This window comes from Lycium barbarum, chromosome 5 (assembly GCF_019175385.1).
Source record: "Lycium barbarum isolate Lr01 chromosome 5, ASM1917538v2, whole genome shotgun sequence".
NCBI classification, from domain to species: Eukaryota; Viridiplantae; Streptophyta; class Magnoliopsida; order Solanales; family Solanaceae; genus Lycium; species Lycium barbarum.
The window spans coordinates 9,045,271-9,070,273 of record NC_083341.1 but is presented as its reverse complement, the minus strand read 5'-3'; the positions used below and the strand labels follow the sequence as shown (position 1 = coordinate 9,070,273).

General features: G+C 35.2%; 2 protein-coding genes across 4 annotated transcripts; one reads left to right on the top strand and one right to left on the bottom strand.

Moving 5' to 3' along the window:
- Positions 1–5,816: 5,816 nt before the first annotated feature.
- LOC132640364 (proline transporter 1-like) lies at positions 5,817–11,681 on the top strand. Of its 2 annotated transcripts, none has more exons than XM_060356939.1 (7): positions 5,817–6,132; positions 7,093–7,317; positions 7,448–7,542; positions 7,879–8,068; positions 9,771–9,895; positions 10,446–10,661; positions 11,192–11,681. In XM_060356939.1, exons 1-7 carry the CDS (start codon positions 6,000–6,002, stop codon positions 11,567–11,569), a joined length of 1,362 nt encoding a protein of 453 aa, XP_060212922.1. In that variant the 5' UTR covers positions 5,817–5,999; the 3' UTR covers positions 11,570–11,681. The 2 variants fall into 2 exon arrangements, with proteins under 2 accessions (XP_060212922.1, XP_060212923.1); XM_060356940.1 differs by having other exon boundaries at positions 5,985–6,122.
- A 5,022-nt stretch (positions 11,682–16,703) lies between these two features.
- LOC132640363 (proline transporter 2-like) lies at positions 16,704–23,895 on the bottom strand. Of its 2 annotated transcripts, none has more exons than XM_060356938.1 (7): positions 23,322–23,895; positions 19,675–19,885; positions 19,233–19,327; positions 18,294–18,483; positions 17,980–18,104; positions 17,351–17,566; positions 16,704–17,224 (listed from the first exon to the last, which is right to left on the bottom strand). In XM_060356938.1, the coding sequence occupies exons 1-7, from the start codon at positions 23,358–23,360 to the stop codon at positions 16,847–16,849; spliced, it is 1,254 nt and encodes a 417-aa protein (XP_060212921.1). In that variant the 5' UTR covers positions 23,361–23,895; the 3' UTR covers positions 16,704–16,846. The 2 variants fall into 2 exon arrangements, with proteins under 2 accessions (XP_060212921.1, XP_060212920.1); XM_060356937.1 differs by having other exon boundaries at positions 19,675–19,899; positions 23,322–23,891.
- Positions 23,896–25,003: the final 1,108 nt, after the last annotated feature.

Here is a 25,003-nt window from a genome sequence, read left to right as displayed (position 1 = left end):
TCCGAAATAATATCTCCAACACGCGAGGGTGTGGGGGGTGCTCGCGTAAAAGAGCTCACGCTCTCTGCAGCCTACGGGGACGGAGCCTAGTAGATATCCCTATAGTACCGGCCCATAATAACCCTGACCTATGATTGTCTTGCAAAGACAATACTGATCTATCAGTGGGCCCCGGGTGAACAGCAGGCCCCGGGTGATCATCGGGCCCCGGGTGATCATCGGGCCAGGGGGAACATTCGGATCCATGAAAGAGTCCGATTTGTACAAACTAAATTAGTCATTATTCTTGAAATGAAAGATAAATTATATTAACTAATCGAAATTTAGCAGTAATATTTGTTTGGAACTCTATTTTGAATATGTGATACATTTTTAGTTGACCAAATAACCAACACAACTACGATAAAATTAAAATAAGAGAGTATATTCGTCGACCACATATTTTCCTATAAACTTTACATTTTTAAGATAATTTTTTTTTAACATATATATTCACGCTTTTAAAATTGTATAGATTAACATTTCATAATCGTTTACAACTTGTTTGGATGGTTGTTGCCTATTGTATTATATTATGTTGTTAGTTTAAATAAAATGTTTGTTTTGGTTGCTACTTTAATTTTATTGTTATGTAACGACGAAAGGTTCTATTTTATGTAACCACTGATTTGATCCTATACAATACAACACAATACGATAAATGTCAAAACAATACATAACAATCATCCAAACAAAGTGTTAACAATATAATAATTCATTACCAATCAACTTCTTTCAGTTCATAAAGAATATTTAACAAATACTCAATTAACAAAATAATAATTCATTAACAATTCACAAATAATTAACCAAATTAACAACTCATAAACATATAACAAATTAACAATGCATAAACATTTAACAAATTAACAATGCATAAACATTTAACAAATTAACAATTCATAAACATTTAATAAATAATGAATTAAACCAAAAAAAAAAAAAAAAAAAAACGGAACAGTGGTCTAAGCCACTGCCCGATCAAACCAGCCCGATGAAACCAAAAAAAAAAAACCGAAATTTGCTGTTTTTTTTTTTTTTTTTTTTTTAAATTAAGGACGATTAAATGTAAAACATGCATGCAATGTAATGTATATAACAAAATAATAACAAAAGTTCATAGTAGAAAACCTTAATCGAAGATTTTTTGTAGAGTTATTTTAATCGAGTTGTACGCCGCTTTTTCTCAAAATTCGAACTTAGAATCTTGCTCCTTGACTTGAATATACCGAGAATCTAAACTTTCCGGATGAAATTTAATAGAAAACGACGTTTTTAAGACGTGGGGACCACCTTAAATCGCCTCCAATGGCGTTTTGAATTTTTTTTCCACTGGAGGGGACTAGTGGTGGAACCCGATCGGGTTATAGAGGAGTTATATAGCGCAGTATTTTACTGCGCTATAGGAGAGAAACAAAGTCCAATAACGCAGTAAAATATTGCGCTATAGGTGAGAGAATCTTTTGAATAACGCATTATTTTATTGCGTTATAGCACTTAACGGCTCCGTCTCCGTTAGTGCTATAGCGCAGTAAAGTACTGCGCTATGGATACTTTTATAACTTATTTTTTTGTTAGGGTATTTTGGTTCAAAAAAAATTTTCCGGACGCATTTTGGTTCCGCACCCACCATACTTATATGTGCTTAGCAAGTAACCATGAACAATCCAATAAAAGCAGGAGACAAGACTGATTCTCCCGTGTATTACAATAAAAAATAATAAAATTGCAATAATTCATAATAATAGTGGAACGTATAAACAATAATAAAATTCATTCGACGAGAAAGATTAAAATGACACGTCTCATGATACCTTTACCTGGAATCTATTTAAATTTTATTTTAATGGGTGATCCTATCACATCACATCACATCACTAAAAGTCACTATCGCAAAGAAGAAAATCTCCCGTTTCAATACGAATTCGTTAACCTGACTGATTACAACGATGAGCTCGTTTGGCAGGAGGTTTAGCTAAAATAGCCGGGGATCGTTTGGTGTATGATATAAGTTGGGATATTTCAGCACTAAATTTTTATATCATATTTCATAGAAAATATAAATTTATTTTGGGATAAATTTATACCTTTTATCAAACAGAGTATAGAATGAAGCACATCTTAAGGATGAGATATCCCACCTTATCCCACTAACCTTGAGATTATTTTGTCTCATCTCTCAGATGGGATAAATTAGTCCCGGGATTATAATCTAGGGATAATTTAGTCTGCGTACCAAACGATCTCTCATGGTATTAGATATGATATTATTTTATACCATGTTTGGTTGACATTTTGGGGCATGTATAACTAATACATGGATTATTTAATACACAAGAGTGTATTATCTCATCCCACCACCACCATGGGATAACTTATCCATGGATAAAAAATTAAAATGACAAAATTAGCCTTGTTTTGTTCCAAGAAACCTATAAAGGCCAAGGATCAAAGGGTATAATTGTAACAAATTATTTCTTAAGTTTTAAAAATAAATAAATATTCAAATATTATCTTTTGTATCCAATTTTAGTGCAATGAACCAAACACCCAACAAAAATAATCCTTGTATTACTAATTCATGCATGACTAATCCCGACATTTCTAATCCTTGCGTTACTAATCCATGTATAACTTGTCTTTGAACCAGACGACCCCTAATCCATGCGTTACTAATCCATGTGTTACTAATCCACGTGTTAACAACGTGTTACTATCTCTATTCTATTTTAATTTATGTAATAATGTTCGAATTTCGAGATTCAATAAATTCCTTGATTGTAATTTTTTTATGTCTATAAAATATTTTGAATTATTGATTATTGTAACTTATATATATTTTTATATTATTTTTAAATATAAATAATTAAAAAAAAATTCTATGTCCAAATGTCTGCCAAAATTAAGTAGTTTAAATCTTGAAAAACAAAAGTGTCACGTAAATTGAAACAAATGAAGTATAAAATAAGAGCAAATAGGAATGTAGACACAGCAAATAAAGAGATACAAGTAATGAAAGTGCAGAGATGCCCTATAATTTTTCATGCGCATATTTATACTGCGGAAAAGGGTCAGAATTCCTCTTGTACTCTCACAAATAAACTATATTTTTCCTTCTGTCACGCCCCGAACCATGGCCTGGGCGTAACACAACACTTGGTGCCTGACTGCATGTGACCGAGCGAACCACATGGCTTGCTGAATCATCATGAGGCATACATGAGCGGAATGGAACATGAAACATGATGGGCTTTAAGAAAACACATGAAGTCATAATAACTTATAAAATACTTGTTTAAAACATGAATGCGGAAATACCATGAATCAAGCCAGAGATGGCTAAACAACACTGAATATCTGACATAACATAACTGACTGGTCTAGTCTATGAAACCTCTATCATGAATCTAACTGGAAAGGAAACATACGTGCTGGGACAAGGCCCCCAACATACCTTTAAATGCATAGCTAATCATAAAATAAAGAGTTGACTAAACCTCTAATGAGATGAGACTCACCAATAAGCTGATACGAATGTTGTCCTACTGAGCAGATGCGTCGTCCTGTAAATCCGTACCTGCATCGTGAAATGCAGGCCCCCCGGGCAATAAAAAGGGGACGTCAGCACATTAAATGTACTGGTATATAAAACAATTGAATGAAATAACATGGGACATGAAATAACATGATAAGAAGTGAACTGAAACTGAAACCTAGTCATGAGCATGAATATATATATATATATATATATATATATATATATATATATATATATATATAACATGAATAAAACATGGTAAGTAGGGAAAACATTTCATAAATCGACAACATGATATCACCACGTGGGTACGTGAAGTCTGGTACCTCGCCGGACCAGCAGAGCCCCCATACCTTGCCAGGATATAAAGTGTAACATGCCTGATGGATCCATTCAGTGTAAAATTAAGGAATCGTCCTAACTGGGCGGAGCGATCCTTGTCCTACGGTGGCTATGTAGTTTCAGGGTATCTGAGCTTTCTCGGTAACTTGTGCAACTCCTAACAACATGAATATGGTATATTTGGCTAAGAAGTCCATGATTTTCGTGAATTAACTTGTAATCACGATTTCATGAAATAACTTGTAAACATGGAATAACTTGTATTTAGCATGTATGTATCTTAAAATCATGGCATGAAGATAATTTTATAATACAATTGCATGAAAAATTATAGACATGTAGGATATTCGTGAAATAAGCATTTTTATTTAAAAAAAATGCTTGCAAAAACCCATGAAATACGAGATATGGGTTTTCATGGATTACAGACAGATTCTCGATAATCAAAATGAAATATCAAGAACACAACAACGAGATTATATCACAAAGCTTAATATAATATAGTACATGGACCTAGGGTTATCATGAACATGGCTAAAAACCCTAGTTTTTTGAGAACTTGCGTATAACCATGGAAGAACGTGGCGTGGGGAAGAACAAAGACGTTCTCACACGTAGATAGCAACCCTACATACCTGGTAACGCTCCAAACTTGTATTAAAAAATTTGATCTTGGAAGAAGAATGCCAAAGCCTAGTCTTGAATCCCTTTTTATCTGGGTTTTCTTGAAAACCCTATGTTAAGACACATGAAATTCCTATTTAGAATTCATGGAAATTGATGGAATTTACTTAGGATAGTTTTAAGGGGCTTACCTTGATACTTGGAGAAGTTGAGAGGAATGAGACTTATGAAATAAAACTGAATTCCCGTCTTTTTATTGTCTCAGTCGCGACATTGTTACGTACCGTGTTACAGTCTGTAACACATGTTAAGGTCCGTAACACTGGACCGTAACGTGCGTTAAAATTCCAGTGAGCTTCTAAATTTTGAGGTTGGGTTACAGACCACATTACGGTCCGTAACACAGGTTACGGTCCGTAACACTAGACTGTAATACGTGTGAAATTTCCAGTGAGGTCTGATTTTCTGGGTTGGGTGACGCTGACACGTTACCAGCCGTAAACATGTTACGGTCCATAACGATGAATCGTCCTTCGGTCCAAAAGTTACGAGACAGTGATTTTTCAAGCGTACCCGTTACGGTATGAATGACGGTTCGTAACACACGTTACGGTCCGTCCCTTGGAGCGTGACACTGGATTTTCTGAACTGAAACATATTTTCGATTCCAACACTCTCCTTCTTGGGTTTCTAACCTCCTGAGTCATGATCAGGATTTAGTACGGATTTTACGAGGTGTTACACCTTCGTTATACCTTTTTGATATATTTACCCTTGTCATCCAACTTTAGGGGCATATTTGCCTCTGTACTCTATTTTCGAGTCATATTTAAAATTATATTTTTTTGTTGAAATGTAGTTATATTGGTTGTGAAAAAAGTGAAAAACTTGAAAAACAAGTTTTTCTTAAATTCTAAAATACAACTTCAAGTTGTATTTGGAATTTTTATTGTCAAACGCTGATTTCGGAAAAAAAGTAAAAAAATTTTTCGGAAAAAAGTGAATAGTTCTTGTGGCCAAACGGGCCCTAGGATTAATTCATGCATTTCCCTATTTTCAAATTACGTAACGTAACTGTCTTCTTCGCCAGCAACACATGATCAGATTTTTCATTTTTCTCACCCAATTATTGGATCAACTGAATCAATCCCACCTGTCCTTGAAAATAAAATTAAAAAAAAAAAAAAAAAAACAAATCCCACTATCCCAAGCAACAACTGAAAAAGAGAAAACAACGCCACAGCCAAGTACCCATCACTATCCAATCACGGGACATGCAACTTGTATTACTACAGCGGCACTACAAAAAATATCTGCAAGAAACAGAATTTATTTTATACCATAGAAAACAGAGAAAGGAGAGAAGAAAAGCACTATAGCTGATCAAAGAGGCAATAGAGTAAAGCCTCACTGCTCTGCTTTGCTCTTATAGCCTCTTTCACATCAGAATCTAACGATGTCATCGACATCGTTGGATCATCCACTTCTACCAAAAGTGCACAATGATGAAATTAGTGTCCTAAAACCAAATATGACCTCTAAGTTAGTGGCCATTGGTATTCCTAATACCGCCCACCAAGTTAGTAATGGTCTCTTTCTTTTTTACTCTGTATTTGTCATGTTCTATTTTTTCCAATATCAATTAATTTTTTTTTTGTGAGATTATGTGCTGATTGTGTATCTCAATGAAATTAGTGGCCTAAAATCAAATCTGACATCTTAAGCTCTTTTGCCTTTGTTGTTCTAGTTTTTTGAGATGCCAAATTAGTATTAGTATTGATATTTCTAATACTGGCCACCAAGTCAGTCATGGCCTCTTCCTCTTTTACTCATAATTCATGATCTTCTATATTTTTTACTATATTTTTGTGAGATAATGTACTGATGGTCAAGCTCAATGAAATTAGTGGTCTAAAAACAAATCTGACATTTAATATAAAATTTTATAGTGACATCAACTTGTCGAGCAAACCGTTGAAAGATGCTTAGAAATTTAAAAGAAAAAAAAAAGACGCAAAAGTGCAGTTAGTGAGGGTCGATCGTGCGACCTTAAGGGATTAAACCCAACACTTAATCGGTGATCCACTCAGTCTTATTTGACCATGTGCTCCTTCCGTTAATTAGACATATTTTAAGAATTATATACATAAAATATACTGAGTTTAGTTGGGTGACCATAGGATCACGTGACCCATTTTTTCTACATAAATTCGCCCCTGACTCCCTCCATTCCAATTTATGTGACACTTTTCATTTATCGAGATTCAAACTATGTGAACTTTGATCAAGATTTTAAACTTATATTGACATGGGAAGAATTGTAATTTATAGTACTTTTATAGTATATTTTTTGAATATTTCAATTTTCATTTTAAAATATTTAATCTGATTGAAATTAGCTTCAAAGATTAGTCAAATTGACTGTCGATAAGTGAAAAGTGTCACTTAAGTTGGGACATGGGAGAGTTTGCTGTTTTCTTGTACATTCTTGCCTTGTTTCCTTTAATCATGTGCTGATTATAGTAATTCGTGTTCATTTCAAACCACAGATTCATGGATTCAGGTGGGAATTGTTTTGGGCACTGGCATCAACAGTGCCTTTGCTCTCGGATATGCTGGCATAATTATGGTTCCTCTAGGTTGGTTTGGTGGTGTAGTTGGTTTGATTTTATCATCAGCTATATCACTATATGCTAGTATTCTTATCGCTAAGCTCCACGAATATGGGGGAAGGAGGCATATCAGATATAGAGACCTTGCAGGATTCATATATGGTATGTGTTGCTGAAAACTTATCAAGTACATAGTCAAGCTTCTTACATTGATCACGTTTGATTTGCTTCTTCTGTGATTTATCTGGTTTTGTCCATTGGTTTAGCTGAATGGGATTTTGGCTGATAACAGGACAGACAGCCTATTCGCTTGTCTGGGCATTGCAGTATGCAAATCTTTTCTTGATAAATACTGGATATGTCATTTTGGGTGGACAGGCCTTAAAGGTAATTTGCCTCTGTAACTTTCCAGGTCACTGAGAAGGTGTGATAAAAAGAACAAGGACAAATAAAGGGAAAGGAAAAGGAAAATATGATGAGAAATAAACTGTGCTTTGTCAAGTACACATGCACGCTTCATTGATTGGTTCACCTTTTTTTTTTTTTTTTTTTTTTTTTTTTGTGCCCTGCACCAAAGTAATTCTGAAGTATTGACAGTCAATTGATCTTGACATATTCATTAATATCTTTTAGTTCACAGATTTGATGTCCAAGCAACTTTAATATGATTCCATTAGCTTCTTTGGATTTTCTGATGGAATGATTCCTGTAACTTGATTGCAGGCTTTCTATGTTCTCTTTAGGGATGACCATCTGATGAAACTTCCATACTTCATTGCACTGGCTGGGTTCGCCTGCGTCCTTTTTGCCATTGCTATACCCCATTTGTCAGCTTTAAGGGTTTGGCTGGGGTTTTCAACATTCTTCAGTCTAGTGTATGTTTTTATTGTGATTGCTTTGTGTCTTAAAGACGGTATGCTCTCCTTCCTTTATCTCTTGAGCCAACTGCATTAATTTAACAGACGGCTGTTTCGGGAAATTATTCCTTTCTGCTGTACCTTTTTGTTGAAAAGTAAAATTGATCACATCTTAGTGTATGAATATGTGGTTTGCCTCTAGGTTCTCCCAATTCTCCTGTTTGGAGATTGATGAAAAGCCTATTGTTGCTCCTTTTTTTGGGTTCTGAGGGGTGAGGCCGTGAGAGTATTTTTGGCACCACAGAGATTACCTGTTGTATAAAGAATTTAAGTCCTAAAAATGCTCAATGCACAATTGAACCATCAGTTTTTGGGTATTCAGAGAGTTCATCGCGAGCTGACTCTGAATACAATTCATTCCAATTTAAGTATATGGGATAGACTCCTAGTTTGTTACCGGCGTATAGTGTAACCTCTTCATTTGTCTAAAAGTTCCAATTAGTTACTGTTTTGGAAAGCAAAATTTGCCTTCTAAAATACTTTGTTGAACCTACTGAACTTGATTGTGATACAAAAATTAAAAGCAACAACATGGAGATCATTTCTTCAATATAGGGCGTTCTCTAGAAATTGGAGCATGCTTCCATGCAAAATATTACTTTTTCTCTGATTATGCTTTGATAAGTTATGACACTTCATAGTTTTGATGATCGACATTTACACCAAGGACCAGGTCCTTGATCAGGTCTCCTGGGCACTTTACGAACGTGACAGCTGTAAAGCTATAGCATTGTTCCGACTTGCAGAGCCACAGCGGAACAGTAGCTACATGTCGGGTAAAAGACAAGGATCATTGCAACGTCTCTATCTATATCACATGCCACTCACATGATCCTCACATGCTCTCATTGGTTCCCTATATAAACAACATGTTGGCATTTGTTTAACCTAGCACTTCAAAATATATTATTCTCATTGTTGAAAAGAGCAGCCGCCACTGTTTTCTCTGAGCTTTCAAGATCAAGACTAAATAACTCTAAGGACCAGATCCCAAGATTGAAGATGTCTTAAGTCCTAAGTTCTTTAGTCCTTGTCTTCTTGGTCTAAATATTGTAAACCTACACTTCTTTAGGAAGGACTTTTGTAGGTATTTGGTTTATTAAGCTTTTTGTATAAACGCCTGACTATAGTTAGTTATGGTCAGTTGAGGTTCAGCTAGAGTTAGTTGAATGGTTTAGTTTTTGGCTAGAGTTAGTCAAGAGAGTGCTTGCAATAGAGTTATTATAAGGGGAGGGATTAGTGGGCTAATTCCTTGGTTGCAAAAGGCTTGTAATCTGAAAACGTTGCTCAGTTAGTGAAGTTGGAAATCCTATTGGTGAAGGTCGTGGTTTTTAATCCCTTGACCAAGGAGTTTTCCACGTAAATATTGTGTCTCATTTACTTTCTTTTTTTTGCTTGAGGGAACAGATAAGGAACCTGGTCCCTTATCTGTTTTTGGTGGACTCTTAGTTTTTATCATGTTTCTTGTAACATTTTCTGTCTTAAGTATTAGTCCTCTTACACATAGTATCAGGGCCTGTTTTATAAAGTATCACAGCATAGTGGTTCATTTGGTTTGTCTGTAATGGAAAGCATAGCCTTGCTCTCACAGCATTTTGCTTCTCTACAAAAATCATGTTTGCCCTTTCAATCTTGTAGCTCTATATTATTAAGAGGAATGCTGTTATGGTTCATCCTTTTAAATATCGTGAATTGCAGGTCTTGAGGCACCTCCTAGAGACTATAGCATTCCAGGAACTAAAAGCAGTAGGATTTGGGCAACTATTGGTGCTGCTGGTAATCTTGTTTTTGCATATAACACAGGAATGCTTCCCGAGATACAGGTAACTGACCTAGAAATTGATAACTTTATTTATGCATAGAAATTTTTGGTCAACCACCTGACTTATTATGAAGTCAAAAGTAGCGACTTACTTGACATGAGTTGATAATTGATAATTTAAGGTGATTTTTTGGATCTCGTTCTATTCATTGTGTCCTTTGGAGTGAAACAAAATGACTTAATTAGCCACCATGGTTGATGTAATTTCATTGACAAACTAATGGTCTACTTCTGACCTTACTGATTGGCTCTAAAGGTCCTATATCCATAACTTACTCTTTGGCTTCAACTTTGATGTAAAGAATTGATCGAACAATACAATGAATATCTGCTAAAAGAATTGGACGAGAGAGATATCTGCTGAGCGAAGTGGTGCAACATTCTACTAAAGAGACTCGTTTAATTGTGAATGAAGGATGACGATTATATTCTGCAGGAACTTTTCAAGTCTTAGCACCATTTCCTTACATACAGATACTTTTGTTTGTCTTCTGAATTTATTTTCTCCATTGTTTTTAATTCTCACAATCTCTTCTTTCTTTTTCTTGTAGGCTACCGTGAGAGAACCTGTTGTCAAGAACATGATAAAAGCCCTCAACTTTCAGTTTACTTTAGGCATTGTTCCGATGCATGCTGTTACTTACATTGGATATTGGGCTTATGGATCCAATGCATCTTCCTATTTGCTGAACAACGTTAGTGGTCCCATTTGGTTGAAGGGAACGGCTAATATTGCTGCCTTCTTGCAAGCTATCATCGCGTTGCATGTAATTATCACTCTGCTCCAATCTTATGACCTTTATACAACAGCTATTTTCATGTTACATAATTCAAACAGGGAAACAATTTACCCACCACCTACGCAATAGATTCATACGATATGTCTTTAAATAAACTGTTATCAGTAAACCATAGTTAACTACTTAATACCGATTCTCACCTCTCCTTTTCTTACACTAATGATAAAGTAATGTAGTTTAGTGTAAACACTCGGTGTTGGTAAGTTTTTTCCTTCAAACAGTTCAAGATAAGAAGGCGAGCCTTGGAGCAACAATAAATTTGTCTCTGTTTGACCTATATGTCACGGGTTCAAGCCGTGGAATCAGTCACTAAAGCTTGCGTCAAGGTATCAAACCCCTTTGGGTGCGACCCTTCCCCGGACCCTGCATGAACGTGGGATGCTTCATGCACTACATTGCCCTAAGCAGTTCCACATACCACTCATTTGGTTCCTCATATACATACTATGTCTAATTATTTTTTGCATACTGAGAGTTGCTTCTATTTATGATCCCAGATATTTGCAAGTCCAATGTACGAGTTCTTGGATACTAAGTACGGAATTAAAGGGAGTGCACTGGCTTGTAAAAACTTGGGATTCAGAATTATTGTTAGAGGTGGCTATATAGCCATTACAGCTTTCCTCTCTGCTCTGTTGCCTTTTCTGGGAGACTTTATGAGCCTTACTGGAGCTATCAGTACATTTCCACTCACATTTATACTTCCAAATCACATGTACATTGTTGCTAATAGAAAGAAGTTGTCATTATTACAGAAGAGCTGGCATTGGCTCAATATTTTTTTCTTTGGTTGCATATCAGTTGCTGCCTTAGTAGCTGCCTTAAAGCTTATCGATGTAGACTCTAAAACCTACCATGTCTTTGCTGATTTATAATGTTATTTTTCAGCATTAGATAGAGGGGATAATGTTCTCATATTTGGGGATCATTTTTATGTAAATGTTAAATTATTCAGCTAATAAATATCTTCTGATTTTATACTCAGAATGGTAAATGTACATCCAGTTGATAGGTGAACTAACATTTGACTACTATTGAGTATTATAATTCTTCACAAAAATACCCTAAGAATGAGGGTACTTTTATACCTAACAGTGGAAGGAGGGTATTTGTGAGTCATTTTTCATACGTTAAGGTATTTTTGGCCCTTTTCCGTTAAAACATTTCTTTCAAGGGAGTATTAATTTTCCCAAGAGACTTGCAAAAAAAAAAAAAAAAAAAAAAAAAAGGTGGGGTTCCTGAAAAAAGTGGTTGTTTCCAAGTATTTAGGATATGGCAGCCATAGCAGAGGAAGAAGAAACCAAAACAATGGCTTCAAGAGCAGAGAGAATTTTGAAGAGAAAGCAGTCGAAGAATCATTTTCGCACTTTGTACAGTCTCTTCCTCTTCAACCAGACGGCAAATTGTCCCAGCTCGGATCTGGTTTATCTATTGCTGCAATGCCTCTAGTTATCACTTCTGATTATTTTTCCCATCTCGTCCGCTGCCCGAGCCGTAAGGGCAGAACCAAGTTAGAATTACGGGTTCTGCAAAACTCAGTAGCTTTAGCTCAAATTTTGTATTTATATCAAAAATTAAAACTTAAAGTTGTTATAACAGCTTGTTTGGATGGTTGTTACCTATTATATTTGTGAGGACCCATAGCAGGTGTTAACACATACATGCAACTGTGAACCCTTGTGCCAGCCCCTTGCGACTGGACACCATGACTTGTCATGACATACTCAGGTATTGTAGCAGTGAAATCACAATAGTTCGCTGCGCCCTGCAGAACTTCGAACCCGTGACCTCAGCTCAATTGGTGAGAGTCGTCTCCTTTGGGAGAACAAAAGGCCTGAGGTCACGGGTTCGAAGCTCTGCAGGGCGCAGCGAACTGTTGTGATTTCACTGCTACAATACCTGAGTATGTCATGACAAGTCATGGTGTCCAGTCGCAAGGGGCTGGCACAAGGGTTCACAGTTGCATGTATGTGTTAACACCTGCTGTGGGTCCTCACAATATTAAATTGTACTGTTAGTACAAGTACAATGTTTGTTTTGATTGTTACTTGAATTATATTGTAGTGTATAGTTAATTAAATCCATCGTTATACAACGGCGGAAACTCTGATTTTATGTAACGACCGGTTTGGTGTGATCACATCGTTACTTTTTTTTTTCTCCTCATGTTTGTCTTTGCTTATTATCTAATAATCCTATTTTGTCATTTACCCTACCTTTTTATAATAGTTTTATACAATACCCTACTTTTCTTGTAGGCATAATGTGTGAGTGTGACATTATGCAAGGACGAGAAACGAAACAATAGGTAACAACCATCCAAACAAGGTGTAAGAAACAAGTATTTGTGGTCCAGACTTGAACTTGATGAACAATTTTTATTAATATAACAATGCACATACTGTTGATTGAAATTTGCTTTAAAAAAATGCTGTTAATTAAAAGTTTAGATAAAGTCACACTTTAGCTGTCTGGATGCGCAAATTCCCAGTTATTCGTGGTTGGTGTGCCTGTGTTTTATCGAGCAAATTGTCTATCAATCTTCCAAATTTTATATATACATACATATTTCCCCGGTCAAAGCTGGGATTTTGAATTTATGGGTTAAATTTCAAAAAAGTCAGCTTACTCGAGGTTGAATAAATTTTTTACACATATTAAGTGGATTTTTAAACACAAATACGGGCCAAAGCTAGATAGGCTTGTAGCTCGGTCCCTGTTCTCAGTTATTAGTGGTGGAATGTTTCAGTGTTCGGGTCAAATCGTTGCTGGAACAAGTCAGATTTACACTGTGTTCATACTTCATAGTCCAAAGTGTAAGATAGTGAGAGGAAAGTGATGAAATAGAATAGGTGTTCTTCAATTCTAAGCCAGACCCTTGGGAGAAGCAAATGATGGATGAAGCAAATGTTGCTCTTGAGTTTTTGCTTGAAAACTTGGAGTTGCTTTCAGAAAAGCCGTGCTCCTTTCCTTGTAAGCTATTTGGAACTCTGCTCCGATTCTCTCTTCCGAAACTTGAAATCCAAGAGGGACATATTCTCCTTCATCCAACATCAGATGAAGGAGATTATGTAACCACGATACGTTGCTTTTGCAACGTTCATCGGACTCCAATCACCCTTCAGAAATGCTTGGTCCATGTGCTTCTTTTTAGATTCCTAGCTGCTAAACATAGACGATCACTTCTGTCCTCAAACGAAAGAGCACATGTTGTGGCTCTTTTTGAGGATATCAGATTTATAAGGTCTATCTTCGCAAAGTTTCATAAAGAAGGCATTAAAATAGAGCAACTCCAATTGTTAAACCATGAAGCTAGATACTGGGCTTCTATGGCATTAGATGCTACTGATAGTTTTTTGCTAGGCCGTTATTTCTCTCCTTTGGCCTCAGAATAGCTTTCTTCAGGAAGTATTTCAATACCCTCCGAAGAGAATTGTCAAGGATAAACTTTTCAGATCCTTCTCATGCTCCTATTCAAGTTGTGATTGAAGGAAATTCTTCGAGATACACATCAAGCAGGGGCAACAGAGAAGGAGAAGGAGAAGAAATGCTAGTGGGTTTCGAGAAGGCTACAAATGAAATCCTGGACAGGCTTTTTAGCCGAGATAAGCAAAGAGAAGTGATCTCTATTGTTGGCATGGCTGGTACTGGTAAGACAGCCTTGGCTCAGAACTTGTACAATAATCAATTTGTTTCTCGTCACTTTTCATTTTTGGCATGGACAGTTGTTTCTCAAGCATTTCAAAGGAAAAATATACTGTGTGATATTTTGAATTATGCAACCAAAGATAAACACACACTAAGCTTCATGGATGAGAGCGATTTGGCAGACAAGTTGAGGAAATACCTCTGTGGAAAAAGATACCTAATCGTCATTGATGATGTGTGGCATGATAATGTTTGGAATGAATTAGAAAGTTGTTTTCCAGAAAACAACAATAAAAGTAGGATTCTGAGGACAACTCGGATAAAAGAAGTAGCAATCGGTGCTAACCTTTGCAGGTTGCCCTTTTACCTCTCTCTTCTAGGTCAGGTTGAAAGTTGGACTTTGTTCTGTCACAAGGCATTTAGGGAAAAAAGGTGTCCTCCATTGTTGGAAGCCGTTGGAAGATAAATTGTTAAAAGATGCGGAGGATTACCACTTGCAATTGTTGTTACAGCTAGACTTCTTGCAAACAAGGAAATGACAGTAATGAGCTGGAGCGAATTTGCCAAAAGCATGGATGCCCATCATGATGACCAAGAAGTTTTAGACCAATTCATGGGCACATTAGCATTGAGTTATGAGCACCTACCTTTTCAATTAAAGTTATGCTTTCTTTATTTTGCAATATTCCCAAAAGACCATGCGATACCTCTTAAAAGATTAATACTATCATGGATAGCCGAGGGATATATAGAAAAGGTTGACAATATGAGCCTAGAAGATGTTGCAATGAGTTATTTGATGGATCTTGTTGATAGAAATTTAGTTATTATTGCCAAGAAACGGTCTAACGGTGAAGTCAAGGCTTGTTTTGTTCATGATATGCTTAGAGATTTATGTATCAAGAAATTTAAGGAAGATGAATCCTTCAGGGTACTTCACTTGTACAAATGGGTTCATGACAACAATTCCTCCAACCTACAGTGTTGGAGTCGTCACCACTCTATCCAAACCTTATGTGTTCATTCTCATTGCAGTTGTGGAGCTAATTTTCATGAGCATTCCTGTGCACCATATATCCGAATCCCCTTGCATTGTGGATCTAGATTATCTTTATAGATTCCTCCGAGTGTTGGATCTAAATGATGTGACATTTCATGGTTTTCCCACATTAGCATTACAGCTAGTGCATTTGAAGTACTTGGCTCTTCGTGTTAAACGTGTTGGGAGGCACAGACTACCAATAGATAGTCTCTGGAACTTGGAAACTTTCATTCTTAGGTATGGAGGAGAGACTGATTTGATTCTAGGACGAGGTATTTGGAAGATGGCAAAATTGAGGCATCTATATGTCTATCCTAGTTTCGCAATTGAAATGCCTTGTGATTGTTTTCCAAATTCTCTGTTGCTTGATGATATGCAGACCATGACCACATTGAAATTTTCATTTCTTATCCAAGAGGCGCTAGCAAGAACTCTCATATCTAAATGAGAAGGATTCTCTTTCCCTTCTTGATTTCGCAGGCTTGAATCATCTCGGGACATTGGAAATTAACTGGTTTAGTACTCTGTATAACAAAGTGCCTGTAGGCATTCCTAATCATAGAACATTTCCTCCGAACGTGAAGAAGCTCACACTGACAACTGGCTGCTTGGAGTGGAAGGACATGATAATCATTGGATTGTTACCAAACCTTGAGGTTCCAAAAGTGAGATACAATTGTTTCAGCGGACCAGTTTGGGAAACATGTGATGGACGGTTCTGCAATCTCAAGTTCTTGGAATTGTGCAATTTGGACTTTAAACAGTGGATTTCTTCTGATAGCGATCAATTTCCGAGTCTCCACTGGTTGGTGGTGATAAAGTGTAGGCTTCTTTCTGAGATTCCAGATAGCTTTGGAGATAGTTTGAGGCCTCCATAGGTCAATGTGATAGTTGAACTTGAAAAATACCATTCATAAGGATGAGATGATTCATTAATAGGTTGCATTACTATCCTCTATCCCCTTAAGAAATTGAAAATGTAGTATTCGATCTAACATACGTTTGATCTCATTTCCACATTTCAACCAGTTCAATCTGAAAACTGTTCTATAATACATTCATCCGATCTATATAGGAATCGTTTGTCTAGATTTTTTTTTTGGCTGCTATAATGAAGTGTTGTTATAGAGAACATATAATATAATGTAACATTACATAAAAAATCAGTTTCAAAGAAAACTGGGGTGTTGCAGTGAACTGTTGTTATAGAAAGGTTTGACTGTAGTTCAAATATATATACCTCTCTGAGGCCGAATATTGAGATAAATTTTGAAATGCCAGTAGAATTTTGAAATGCCAGTAGAATAAGATGAGAGAGATTCTCCTCAAAATGAAGATATTCCTTTCCACATTTCATCCAAATCAACCTGAATCTGTGTTTATAATATCATTCATCCAATATATAGTACAAACATATACCTCTCTGAGGCCAAGAACTGAGAAAGTTGAGATTAATTTAAAATTATAAATCTGCAAAGGCGTGGTAAGTTTTTGAGTCCACTGCTATAAGCCTGAAAGCAGCTACTAATGCAGCAGCAGCCATGAAACTAAAGAAGACTACATTGATCATATGCCAACTCTTTTGTAATGAAGACAGTTTCTTTTTCATGGCAATTATATACATATGGTTGGGAAGAATAAATGTGAGTGGAATCGAGCTGATAGCACCAGTGAGGCTCATGAAATCACCCAAGAAAGGTAACAATGCAGATAGGAATGTAGTAAGCGCGAGATAACCACCTCTGACTAGAGTTCTGAATGCCAGGCTCCGAACAGCAACTGCACTTCCTTTAATCCCGTATTTTGTATCCAAGAATTCATATGTTGGACTCGCAAATATCTAAAATAAGCCAAAAGAGCAATACAACATGAGAATGGAGCGATAATACTATAGTAAGCTGAATTATACTGTCAGTGTATAGAAGTTAAACTCAAAATTGTAAGATCACAGCGGTAAGATGATTACATGTAGAGCTATGATGGCTTGCAAGAATGCGGTAATGTTGGCGAGTGCCTTAACCCAAACTGGACCACTGACATTGTTGAGCAAATAGGACGATGAACTGGATCCATACGCCCAGTACCCGACATAAGTAACAGCATGAACTGGCACAGATCCTAAACTAAACTGAAAATACAAGGCTTTCAACATGTTGTCGACAACCGGTGCTCTTACAGTAGCCTGTTAAAGAAAAAAATTAAGTTTGTCAGCACCAAACAAAATCAAGAAAAAAGAGCAAGAAACTAATTCGCCATTTTATGCACTAAGGAATTGGATCCAGTTTAAAGTATTTTAAGCAGAGGTAATAGTTAAGATATTTTGGCAGAATACATCGATAGTCCCTTAAACTTGTCAGTAAATTTCATTTAGAGACTCGAACTACGCTCTGTTCCAATTGAACACCCGAACACATGATAAAGTGTTCTAATTAGACACTTGTGGCTCAAATTTTAGAAAAGCTTTTGCCCGTGTTCTCAAGCGCCAATTAAATAGATAAGTTAACCACATAAAATATGACACCTCCTTTTTACGGCTTATTGAGGCTAAAATGTCCCATTCTTCACAAAATTTTCACATATTTCCAGGTTAATTACCTGGATCTCTGGAATCATTCCTGTGTTGAATACAAAAACAAGGTTTGCAGCTGCACCAACAGTTGTAAAAAGTCTGTTTATTTTGGATCCTGGAATGCTATAGTCCCTAGGAGGAGCATTAATACCTGCAATTTAACAACAAAAAAAGAAGAGATAGCAATTTACTTCTTCACATCACACAACATTTCTTGATCAGCACCAGAGTTTGCGAACCTGAAGATTATTAATTTCACACTGTCGCGAGCACACGGTACTTATTAAAATTTTCATATATCTGGTGTTGTCATTTGTAAGAATTAAGGAGATATGCATACCATCTCTAAGAGCTAAAACAAAGGCTATAGTGAGATACACTAGACTGAAAACCGATGAAACAGCCAGCCAAATCCTTAGTGATGACAAGGTGGGCACAGCAATGGCGAATAAGACGCAGGCAAATCCAGCAATCGCGATGAAGTATGCTAGCTTCATCCGGTCATCATCCTTAAAGAGAAGATAGAAAGCCTGCCAATCATTAAAACAAAATTGTTTCAGGATCATTACTTATCTACTAATTGACAGATCTGATAAAATTAACAATTTTTTCTTTTATATTTCATTATTCCTATCGTCGATAGCTTTCAAACAACCTCCATCTCCCCAGCCTTTTCTCATATCACTTCTTTCTATTTTCAATTTCGCGACCTTTTGGAATAGTAGGGAGCTTTGGGATGAGGTCAAGTACTGGATATGTGACACTGATGATGAAGGGTGGGTCAAGGCGAAATACTGACTGGTTGACAAGTTTCCGAAGATGGGCATATCCCATGTGAGCTTGGACTCTGACATGATGACAAGCTTACAAGTACTCAGTAAGAGAAAATGAAGAACGAGAAAGAAACAAAATAAAGCATTTCTAGCTATAGTTTCGGACCAGCTTCTCCCAACTACGTTTTAAGCCACGTCCATACTAAAATAACTAAATTGGACGGTGACTAGATTCATTCCGTAGCACGGAATTCTGTAATAGCAAAAACAGTGACCCCTACTACCGGTCCAACATTTAAGTAGGAGAAAGAAAGTGTCTCTCACTAAAGCCCTAAAGTCTCATCCCACAGGCACATCTTAACTATGAAAAGCAGAGTTAGTATTGATTCATGCAATATGCTCTTTTGAAGCTAGGGTAAGTGAGTGATTGTCCATCTCATCATCCCGAAGAGCACTAGCTCTATTGTTTTGCATGCCTACAAAGAGAGGAACATATTTTATCTTACCTTTAAGGCCTGTCCGCCCAAAATGATGAATCCAATATTTATCAAGAAAAGATTTGCATACTGCGATGCCCACACAATTACATAAGCTGCCCGACCTGCAACATTAACCAAGTCTCCAATTTAACTACACAAGTCAAAGGAATTAAAATCTTGTAAACCTCAAGAAGAAATCTGTTTATACTCCCAATTTATCTAACATTTTTTCCTTTTTAGTTCGTAATAAAAGAATGATACTTTTCTATATTCAGTAACAGTTTAACTTTAAACTTTACATTTTACCCTAAATGAGAAGATTTATATTCACACAAATATTTATGACTTATTTTATACTACAAGTTTCAAACGTCTTCCATTCATTGTTAACCGTTGGTCATAGTCAAACGCCGTTACATAAATTGGGAAGGAAGGAGTATTATTTTGTATTGTAATTGCTCGTACGTACCATACATAAATCCTGCAAGATCTCGGTATCTGATATGCCTCTTTCCACCATATTCATGAATCTTGGCAATAAGAACACTTGCATATAATGATATGAGAGTTGATAAAACAAGACCAATGACACCACCAGTCCAGCCAAGAGGAACCATAATAGTGCCAGCATATCCTAGAGCATAGGCACTGTTGATACCAGTGCTCAGAACAACTCCCACCTGAAACCATGAATCTACATTTTTTGCAAAATAGAACACACAACACAAACATTACTACAGATAATCAAAAAGAGCTTAATTTCTATATGCTGTAAGTATAAAAGTTACTCTATCACGTGACCTGAAAGATAACTACATGTGATTATCCATAAAAAGTGAAATTAAATTCTGAAAATAAGGCAGGTTATTTTCAACAACATGTTAAAATATATAATTAGTGTATGCAGAATTTTGTACAAGAAACATCAACATATTGTCACAATTTGATTTTAGATAGGCTGGGTTTAAATTGTGTGATGGCATTAGGACTTTATTTGTTTAAAAATTTTTACTAAATAAACCAACCTTGAAAGTTAAAAAAACATTCCAATTTTAGTACAGTAATTATTATATTTTCTTTGACTTGATCCAATTCTTTACAACATTTCATTATTGTTTGACTGGTATATTTATTTAACTGGAGTTAAAGTAAGCGTAATGTTTTATGTTTAATGCTAGTAGTCTAATATGTGTTTTAAAAGGACTAAGTTTTTAATAAAAAACTTAATTAAAACGTTTTGTTTTGATTAAGACAAAGGATGCGTGATGAACTTTTATTTCATTTCACCAATTTTTCTTAAATAAAAAAAAATTAAAACGTTACAGTTCAAGAATTTGTCTTTATTGAGAGAGGTCTACACTTTCCGGTAGAAATTTACATATTTTATCGGTTTTAACTTTAATTGTTTACAGATATCTTTGTATTTGATTTTTGACGTTCTATTTGTCAATTGAAAGAAAAATACAGCGCCTTTTTTTCTACACTGAAAGAAAAAGAGAAAAAACTGAATACTAGAGAAGAAGATTAAGGTGAAACCTAATTGAGTAGTAGAGATAGTCTACTTTTTGATTGGACTATCATCACCTCTAAATAGAAAGTTGATCAAAATTAATCCTTTTAAGTATTTCAATTCATATAAGTAGTTTGTGATTATTATATTAAGATATTATATTTCTCAAAACAATATCCTAAAGTAAGCCAAAATTGAGCATATTTTATCTCCAAACTAATAGACCATTTGAATTAAACGGACCATTCAATGGTTCAAAAGGAAAAACATAACAGCGCAACTTATCTAACTTTAGCAAAGCCAAAGTCAATGTTTACATCAAACTGAATATAATATAATCTCCAGAGTTTACCGCATGAGTCAGAATAATCATATGATTAAACAATAAATATACTTAAATATTACATGCAATTTATTTATTAATCTAGTGTGAACAAAAGATTTTTTCTCTTTCCTTATTTCTAGATCGTCGTAGATAAAAATCAGGTCGGACACCAAAGGCAAAGACAAAAAAAGAAGGAAAAGTAGAGACTAGTTCTAAACTTATAGAGTAATCCCTCGTCCCAATTTAAGTGTCTTAATTTAACTTCGTATGGAGTTTAAAAAATAAAGGGAGACTTTTGAATTTTGTAGTTTTAAATTAAAGGGGTGTATCGTCCTTTAAATCTTATAGTCTTAAACTTGTCATGAAGAATGTTGAAATTGAAAAACTAAATTTAGAAAAAGACACTCTTTCTGTGAGATAAAAAAGAAAAGTAAAATATTTAAATTGGGATGGAGGGAGTAATACAATGTGCATTAATCTTTTCTCATCTTGTTCTTTTCACCTTAGCAAATTTGGAAATATCTAGTCGCCTTTCTAGGAAGCTTTTAATGCTTAGAGGTAAGTTTGCAGGCCAAGTTATGATAAATTTTTAAGGCACGTGAATAAACAAATTGGAGACCAGGTGCCATCACTTGGAGTCCAAACTTCTAAATTATTTGTAATAGTTTTAATTATAAAAGTATTTATCTGAACGTCTCGTCCAATTAATTAAAACTTATAATAAATGATGTCTTATTTTTTAAATACGTCAACTATTTTACGAAGAATTCAATTATTACTAAAACGACAAATATTTAGGATAAAATATAGTGCTACAATTTTGACTATGATGCATGTTTTATGTGAAGAGTTCAATTTTGGTAAGCAGCTCAACACAACCGTTTTTTCAAACATTATCAGCACAACGGAGACTTTAATGGAAAAGATCTAATATAGACCGTAGAATCAAATTGTTGACTTTTACGATCCGTCTAAGTTGGCGAAGTCCATGGATCGCAGTTTCTTTCATATATAGAATGTGTAATAAAAATAGTAATGTGTACATGATCATAAAAAGACGACAAAATAGAAACTTCACAAAATTATTGTGTTTTGACTCACATATCTAAAGATGGAAACATACAAGTGAATCACAAAGCAAAATATAATCCCATTTAATGTGGCCCTAATTCTTAATTAGTCCGTCTAACATCTTACTATATTTGAAAACTATGTAATTCTATAAGACTAATTTAACCTTTTGATGATACTCATTTTGTTCACTTTTACTTGTGCAGTATTCTAAAAATAGATTTTTACTTTTACTTGTCACTTTTAACATATCAAGAAAATACAATTTTTTTTCTTGTTTTACCCATAATATTAATTTCTTACTTCAAATCATTTTTCAAATCCAATAAAAATATGCACCAATTAATATGGGTACATTAGTAAATTATGCACTTCATTTATTATTTCTTAAACAACGTGAAAAGTCCAAAGTGGACAAGTAAAAGTAAACGGAGGGAGTATTTTTATAATCATAAAAATCTCATGACATCTTTACTCAAATTTTGAAAAAGTATCCCTTTTTATTAATAAATTCGCGCTAAATTAAAATTCATCCCATAAATTGAAAAGGAGGAAGTATTACATTCCAAAAATTCTTATGGGAAAACAATGAATTTGTTGACACTTGACAGGCAAACTCCATTTTCATCGAATTTTGTATTACTAAACGATTGGAATGATAACACACTTGTGCGTTTGGACAAAATTCGAATTGGAATTGAAAAAAAAAAGTTTATTTGGAGTAGAAATTGAAAGCAAAGTGTGACATTAGTTGAGTTGTAACTGAACATAAAGAAAGATCCCGTAAGAGGAAGTTGAAGATTAGAAAAACTTCACTCAGATTACATGTTCAAATTCTTAACTCAAAACTTCCTCACACGAAGTTTGTGACTAAGTGATTATCTGTAAATCAAGCAATATCGCATTTGGGAAACATGATGTAATAAACTCACAATTCCTTGGATACTCTTTATGAATACTGCCAACTAATTAAGTATCGTAACTAAATTGCTTCAGATTATTCAATGATGATTACTAGTAGTCAAATTCAATAGAGTATAGATCCCCGATATATATCTCATGAACGAGAAATTCTCTCAATACGACCCTTAGGAGCGATATGTTGTATATACTTCTCGCAATTAACAAGGGAGATGAAAGAATCAAAGAAAAAGATGAATTAATTAAGTAATTAATGAAACAAAGATAAATTTAGATGAAAGAGAGAGACCTGTTCCAACTTCATGAAGTGTTTCAGGAACTTCAACATCTAAAGCCACTACATGATGATCAACTTTCTGTGAATTTGAGGGACTTGAAATTATAGCCACTTCCTCCCTTTGGTCATCTTTTCCCATTTTTTAATTTCTTTCCTCAGCCAATTATTTTCAATGGAATATTCAAAAACACAGTTCAAAATCCAGTTTATAATTGGATATGACTGTGTGAAGGAGAAAGCAGAATAGCTGAGTGATTCACTCTGCACGTAAGATAATGAAAAATGAGCCACGCATTTATAGTACGAATTGATTTATGATTTGTAGCGGTGGTTGGAAGTAGGGAATCCTGACTACTGACAGTAGACAATTTCTTTGTTCTTACTATAAATAGAATATGACCAATTCCGTTTCTTTTCCTTTTCTTTTTCCCTCATCTACAATGATCCTCTAGTCTATTGTGACGTACATGATGGAGCGCAGGCCGGTGAGAGCGTGTCATAGAGAGGACTGACAAGCTTCTAGGCTGACATGCTTTTGAAGAAGCAATGATACCTAAATTCTTAGGCGAATCTCATATCATAATGGATAAGAAAACTAAAGAAGTTTCACATAGTACGCAAATTGCTGGGCTTGATAATGGCGTATGTAGCCCACGACACTAATCCGTGTTAAAGTGGATAGCACGTGTCATTGCTAATTGGGTTGTGACTTCCATATTATCTATCATTTAAGATTTTGTACCGTCCTTAAAAAAGACAAATATAGCTTTAATACTACAACTATATGCTTAGTCGGTGGTGGATATAGCTAATTAGTAGCTATGAGTACAACCCAACCCAATATAACGACAAATAACATTATTATATATGAGGAAAGAAGGATTAATACATAAAAAAACCCCAACGTATAGCCAGATTAATTATGACGCACTCAACCATTTCGGGCGACCTATTACCCCCAGTTTTAATTTTTCAGTATTTTAGTACCATTTGCTGACTGACGTCACTGACACGTCACCGACACCTCACTGTCAGTGACTCGCCATAATTTTTTTTTTTGCCACGTCAGTCGAAAATGGTACTAAAATACTTAAAAATTAAGACTGGGGGAGGAGGGGGGGGGGGGGTAATAGGTCGCCCGCAAAGGTTGAGTGCGTCATAATTAATCTGGCTATACGTTGGGGGGGGGGGGGGGGTTATGTATTTACCCGAGAAAAGAATAGTACTAAAATGTTGCGAATATTACATTCTGAACCCCAAACTTTAGAAGTCCAATAAATTCAATACTAAGAACTTTAAAGAAAGAGCCATGTATATCGTGTTTAACCCTAGATCCACCTTTGTGTATAAGTATCCTTTATTTTTTTTAAACGTTTCACATAGTTAAAATTATACTAATCGAAAAAGTTAAGGTAGAATTGAAGAAAAAATATAACAATAGATGACTTCTTGTTTTTGTTGTTAATATTTGAACTATCTCCTTAATGATTCTTTGATGAAATAATATTAAAAGTTAGAATTACATAAATACCGTTATTCTTGGAAAACACAGATATATAGTCAAAGACATTAGGTCGAAATTGGTATTTTTCCCGAATTAAATGCCTATATCCTTTTAAAGCCATCCTAAAGATAACTAACTGTATGTAAATTATCAACGATTTTGCTTCTTTGACGTGTGGATTAAATCAAGA

Excerpts from the sequence above, each read along its gene's own strand:
- LOC132640364 (XM_060356939.1), top strand. The coding sequence starts at position 6,000 with ATGTCATCGACATCGTTGGATCATCCACTTCTACCAAAAGTGCACAAT. Across the intron at positions 9,896-10,445 it reads GAATGCTTCCCGAGATACAG|GCTACCGTGAGAGAACCTGT; the intron begins GTAACTGACCTA and ends TTTTTCTTGTAG. Across the intron at positions 10,662-11,191 it reads AAGCTATCATCGCGTTGCAT|ATATTTGCAAGTCCAATGTA; the intron begins GTAATTATCACT and ends TTATGATCCCAG.
- LOC132640363 (XM_060356937.1), bottom strand. The coding sequence starts at position 23,448 with ATGGGAAAAGATGACCAAAGGGAGGAAGTGGCTATAATTTCAAGTCCC. Across the intron at positions 18,484-19,232 it reads TGGGCGGACAGGCCTTAAAG|GCTTTCTATCTTCTCTTTAA; the intron begins GTAAGATAAAAT and ends AATGATTGGCAG. Across the intron at positions 17,567-17,979 it reads GAATGATTCCAGAGATCCAG|GCTACTGTAAGAGCACCGGT; the intron begins GTAATTAACCTG and ends TTTCTTTAACAG.